The following is a 6,157-nucleotide window of genomic DNA, read 5'->3' on the forward strand; positions in this document are numbered from 1 at the left end:
GCTATAGTGGTTGGTTTGCTCTTGAGACATGTTGATACGCACACATGTTCAATAGACACTGTAGCTACCAGTGCTTCAGCAGACAACAGACAACAACAACAACAACAACAACAACAACAACAACAACAACAACAACAACAACAACACCATAATCGTGTTGCGAGCTTGCATGCACACATGGTACAGATCTCCATTACTTGAACTACATTCCAAGTGGGTGGGATTAAAATAACCTGGCTGCGACCAGACTTTCCTAGTTCTGAAAGCTTGGTGAAATCCTGCACAGAAAGTAGCTACAAAGGGGTGTAAACCCGTTTGAAATGAGTGGTGCCTCCCCACATGTCAAACCAATCAAATGCCTACTTTAATGCCTTCATTGACTAGATGCTGTGTACAGAGCACACTTCAGGCAAAACTTAGAATTACGCTTTTCCTTCAGGTTTTCTTCCATTTTCTTCAATGTTGCAAGCTAGCATCTAGCTACAAAATAACTCGCTGCAAAATAGTCGTACCTGGTCAGGAAAGAGTCAGGATGGCGCACATAAACTACAAGCAGTCATCTGCAGGCATGTGGGGGGAGGGTTCTTGGAATGTAACATCCAATGAAATTGTGAGCACATTCTCCCATCGCTCCGTCAAGGTTCCATCCAAGCCAGATCGTCGTGAGATCTGGCTTGGGTGGGCATGAGAACAATACGATTTGGAGGTATGCCTACGCAGAGACCAGGATTAAAATGGCATCCTTTTGGTAGAGAAAGATACAGTCAGAATGCTTTTCTGCATTTCCTCTACTGAAGTTTCTGTTATTAGGAGCTGGTATATTGTCTCCCAGTTGAGAGTGAAAGATATTATTCACGCTTGTTTACCTGTGAGGCCCCACCCCCTGTGAGCATGTTACAGTAATGGATGTTGACTGTCAGCCTGTTGGGCCGGGGGCCTGTGCCTGCCAGTATAATGCTATGGAAATTAATGGAGCCCCCTCCTGTAGTGTTTCTACCTATGTGCCACACTGGGGTGCATTTGTTGACGCATTTGAGCACCACAAGGATGGAAGGGGTTGACCCACACCAGGCCTACACACACACACACACACACACACACACACACACACACACACACACACGTATAGGCAGGCACAAACACATACACACATACTCTCACACACAGTTATGTGCGCATGCAGACACACACACATACCTGACCTCACATACAAACACACACACACACACACACACACACACACACACACACACACACACACACACACACACACACACACACACACACACACACACACACTCCCTTGTCTCTTACCATCCTGGGTGACATGCTTTATCATGGCTCTGCTCTCCTGAGGGAAAACAAATCTGCATTGTGAAGATGCAGGCCGTGATTGTGCATACCAATGTGTAGCTGGAGGCTGTGGAAATGAAAATGTGCTGGAACCACTCCAGAATGAGAAAAGCTGCAGTAGCATCTGTGTGTGTGTCTGTGTGTGTGTGAGTGTGAGTGTGAGTGTGTGTGTGAGTGTGTGAGTGTGTGTGTGTGTGTGCGTGCGTGCGTGCGTGCGTGCGTGCGTGCGTGCGTGCGTGCGTGTGAGTGTTTGTGTGTGAGTGAGTGTGTGTGTGTGAGTGTGTGTGTGTGTGTGTGTGTGTGTGTGTGTGTGTGTGTGTGTGTGTGTGCGTGCGTGCGTGTGAGTGTTTGTGTGTGAGTGTGTGTGTGTGTGTGTGTGTGTGTGTGTGTGTGTGTGTGTGTGTGTGTGTCAGTGTTCATTTTGTCAACGGAAGTAATGGCGCAAATACTTGTCAAACACCTGTTTTTTTTGTGTCAGAAGCTGAGATGACAGCCGATGAGATGGTAAGAAAAACCTTCAACTAAACGAAAATCATTTTTGAACTTTGGTTGACAGAAACTAGACAAGACTGAATTATCCCGGTGACTAAAATCGGACTGAATGGAGAAGCAGAATTGTAAGACTTTCTCATTGCAACGTTGCAATGCTGTTATTGGTGGAAAATGCACTATGCACAAGTCATCTACAAGTCATGACCACCCCACCTCTGCCTGGCAAAAAACAGTCTTTGACGCGCTCGCTCCCTATGGAAACAAGGGCTCCCTGCACTTAGCATGTCGATTCAAACACGACCGAATGCAAAGTTTCCACTGGAGAAGAAAGCATTTGCACCCACCCACAAACCAGCGGGGAACAATAAAACCAATCTAAAGACAGTGAGTGAGGGGGTGCTTAGTGGCGTAGCACACTGATGTTCATACCACGTAATTGCAAGGTTCCTCATTCGATTCCGGCCCTCGACCTATCTTGCATGTCATCCCTCCTCTCTCTCTCTCACCCATCCTTCCTGTCAATCTCTACTGTCTCTATCCCAATAAAGCAGAAATGCCCTAAAAACATATTTTAAAAAAAATGAAAAAAAAACAATCGGTTTGATTTGAGCAAAGGCGCCGCGCAGAATCAGGACTGATTTACAAATCACCTGCTGTAAAAAGCTAACCACCGATTGTGCGATCAATATCAGCGAATCTGTGCAGTGCCTTGCTGAGGCTGATCCTCTCAAACGCAGAGTTTGTTTGTTTTTGCAATTAGTGCTGCTCTTATGTGGCCTGTTCAGCTGTGAGACGCTCAGTCTGCTGCAGAGTAACATGCTTGTCTGCCAATTTGGCTGAAGAGAATCACGCGAAAGGATGTTACGCAGTAGAATATGTGGCTCGGACAAGGCTATGTACGTCCGTGGTTTTAGTTTATTCTGGGTGAAGGACCGTACGCAGGACAAAGGTGACGATGACAATGAAACAACAGCATTAAGCCTATTAAAACGGCCCTTCGTTTTCGTCATTACGGCAATCACTAGGAAATCATTATCATACATTATCCTATAAATGACACAAATGTGACTAAAACCTGAGGCTATTTCAGTCAACATGACTAAGACTAGACCAAATCTAAAAAAGGGTGCCAATTAACATTGGTGTGTGGGCTTGCATGTGGAGCAGCAAGAGTATGTATGGTTTCCAAGCCACAAATCATTTCCTCTTTTGTACATTCAAAGGGACATCTGTTAGTGGTAAGTACAATTTTGGAGTTTTAAATGAACGATATACAGCCATTGATTTGTGAAGATTATAACTTAGGATTGCCTAATGAGATCACAGCCTCAGATAGTGACTGGTGCCTTACTCCTTCAGACATTATTAACACTCTCTCTCTCTCCCCTCTCCAGCCCTGCTGCTCCACACACAAGCCCACTCAACAGAGTTAATTGGTACCCTTTTTTAGATTTAGCCTTGTCCAACTTTCCTAATAAGCTTGTTCAGCCTCTTGGTGTCACCTTCCTTGATGCTGCCCCCCCTCCCCCAGAATACCACCGCATACAGCACTGCACTGGCCACCATTGACTGGTAGAACATGTTCAGCAACGTCCTGCACATGCCAAAGGACCTGAGCCTCCTCAGGAGAAAGAGCCGACTCTGGCCCCATCTGTGTTACCTGTCCAGTCCAGTTTATTGTCCAGGTGCACCCCCAGGTACATGTAGCTCTGGACCACCTCCACGTCCTCTCCCTGGATGAAAACAGGAGACAGGGGGACCCTAGTCCTTCTAAAGTCCACCACCATCTCCTTTGTCTTGCTGATGTTGAGTAGCAGGTGGTTCTGCTCACACCACTCAACAAAACTGTCCACCAGTGCTCTGTACTTGGTCTCCTGGCCTCCACTGACGCGTCCCACAATAGCAGAATCGTGTCAGGTTCAGCTCAGTTCACTTTCTCTTTGTTATTTAGTTTTATGGAAAACAGTCTGCGAACAGGGAACATGTTCATACAGCCCATGACTATTTCATGAAACCCTATTCCCATCCTCTTCCAAACACAACACAACATTTCCAACATCCCTTGAACCCCCCCCCCCCCACACACACACAAAAGACAACAAAAAAACACAACACAACATCTCCAACATCCCTTGAACCCCCCCCCCCACACACACACACACAAAAAAGACAACAACAAAAACACAACACAACTCCAGCAAGGTTTTAACAAACTCTCAACTGTCGTTCCAGATAACACGGCGAGCATCGTGGCGCGGCGGCGCCAGTTCAGCCGGGCGGAGCAGGAGGCGTACCATCTCCCTGTGGTGGTGTGGGACGGAGGAGAGCCCGTACTGAGCAGCACCACCACCCTGACGCTGAGGGTGTGTGTGTGTCTGAGGAGCAGCAGCAGCAGCAGCAGCACCAGCGGCAGCAGCAGGGTCCGAGCCTGTCGAGCCGAAGCCTTCCTCTCCACCGCAGGACTCAGCACCGGGGCTTTCATAGCTATACTGCTCTGTATCGTCATACTGCTGGGTAAGAGAGGTGTGTGTGTGTGTGTGTGTGTGTGTGTGTGTGTGTGTGTGTGTGTGCGCGCGCCTGTCTGTCTGTCTTTGTGTGTGTATGTGTGTGTACGTGTCTTTGCAGCGTTTGTGTGTGTGTACTGTATGTGTGTGTGTGTGTGTGTGTGTGTGTGCGTGAGCGCGCCTGTCTGTCTGTCTTTGTGTGTGTATGTGTGTGTGTGTGCTGCTCTACTGACTCCTACAACCGGAGGAGTATAGCAGTTTCTGCTCTCACAGGTCTCTCTCATAAGTGGCTTCCATGGGAGGAAGGAGGGTTCAGAGTGTCCTCAGAGCCTCCCCACTCCTGCAGCTACAATTGGACCCATGCTGCTGAGGATTGGTCGAGGTTACAGCGAGTGACTTCTGGCTACACATTGTCCCTAGCTGTGTGGGGAGGGGGGGGGGGGTTCCAATCCTGTATCTGCCACATTCTATGCGACACCATATCTTGCCATCTCCCACTCTCTGACCTCCAGGCGGTCCGAGTAACACATGATAGACAGCGGTGTGTGGAAGGGATGACTGCGGGGAGACAAGATATTTACTCTGTATTAAACTCAGTGTAACAGACAAGCTCTGGTTTGGCCATCGGTCACATTGCGCCATCTTCCCCATCTTCCTTATATGGTCACGTTGCCCGTGGTTGGGAGAAGTAGAGTGTGTTGTAATTCCGTTCTCCTGTGGAAGAAAATAAACGGAGTTGTTCCCAACCGCCTCCCTCCCGCTGTTTCTCTCTCCGTCTCTGTCTCTCTCTCTCCCTCCCAACCTCTCTCTCCCCCCCTCTCCCTCCCTCCCTCCCTCCTCCCCTCGCTCTCCCTTCCTCTCTCTCTCTCTCTCCCTCTCCCCCCCTATCTCTTCCTCACTCCGTCCTTCCCTCCCTCTCCCTCCCTCTCTCCCTCCCCCTCCCTCCCTTTCTCCAGCCATCGTGGTTCTCTTCGTCATCCTGCGGAGTAAGAAGGGGAAGAAGGAGCCGCTGATCCTGTCTGAGGAGGACGTCCGGGAGAACGTGGTGACCTATGACGACGAAGGGGGCGGGGAGGAGGACACGGAGGCCTTCGACATCGCCGCGCTGCGGAACCCCGAGGCCGCGGAACAGAGGCGGCTCCGGCGGCGAGAGGCGGAGCTTGAGGGACTGGGGGCGAGGCTTGGATCCGAGGGGTGGCTGGTGGCGTGCGGGCCCGGGCGGAGCCTGTCGTCCCTGGTGCTGGACGGGGAGGAGATGATCCACGATGTCATCAAACAGAGAGTGGTGGTGGCGGACAGGGACACCAAAGGACCGCCCTACGACTCCCTCCAGACGTACGCGTACGAGGGCCGGGGGTCCTTGACGGGGTCCATCAGCTCCCTGGGGCTGGCCACAGCACTGCCTGAACTGACTATCGAGGACCTAGAGGAATGGGAGGTGGAGGGACACACCCTGGCTAGGCTGTTTGGAGAGCCTGGGACAGAACAGAGCCCCTAGTGGTCTGGCTGACTAAATGTCACCCTCCTTCTGCGTCCTGTTTACTTACTATCCATGCAGAGAAAAGGTCTATGAGTTGTACAAGTTGTTCTGTTTTGTTGTGGATTATCTGTCTTTTTCACTGGACTCTACACATGGAGGAGAGTATTAAGATTTTTGAGAAAATCAATGAAATGAAAATTACATTGATGACGTTGGTTAAAAATACAAAAAAAAGAACAAAAGAGGAGACTATTTTCCCTAGTGTACGTATATTTTTTATTGATCAATAAAGTCGAATGGTTTCAGATAAGTGATCACTGAAAGCAAG

The 6,157-nt window shown here is 49.4% G+C and overlaps 1 protein-coding gene across 1 annotated transcript in view; it reads left to right on the top strand.

Annotated features, from left to right (window-relative positions):
* Window positions 1–5,895, top strand: part of LOC310818818 (cadherin-18-like) — a gene marked incomplete at its 5' end in the record, with an annotated part of 31,385 nt that extends 25,490 nt beyond the window's left edge. The window contains 2 exons of the mRNA XM_083689864.1: window positions 4,078–4,359; window positions 5,306–5,895. Of these exons, the coding sequence (XP_083545990.1) occupies window positions 4,078–4,359; window positions 5,306–5,847 (824 nt within the window). The 3' untranslated portion in view covers window positions 5,848–5,895. The remainder of the gene's footprint in view (window positions 1–4,077; window positions 4,360–5,305) is intronic.
* Window positions 5,896–6,157: the final 262 nt, after the last annotated feature.

Source organism: Argentina silus (genome assembly GCF_951799395.1).
Source record: "Argentina silus genome assembly, chromosome: 18".
Classification (NCBI taxonomy): domain Eukaryota; kingdom Metazoa; phylum Chordata; class Actinopteri; order Argentiniformes; family Argentinidae; genus Argentina; species Argentina silus.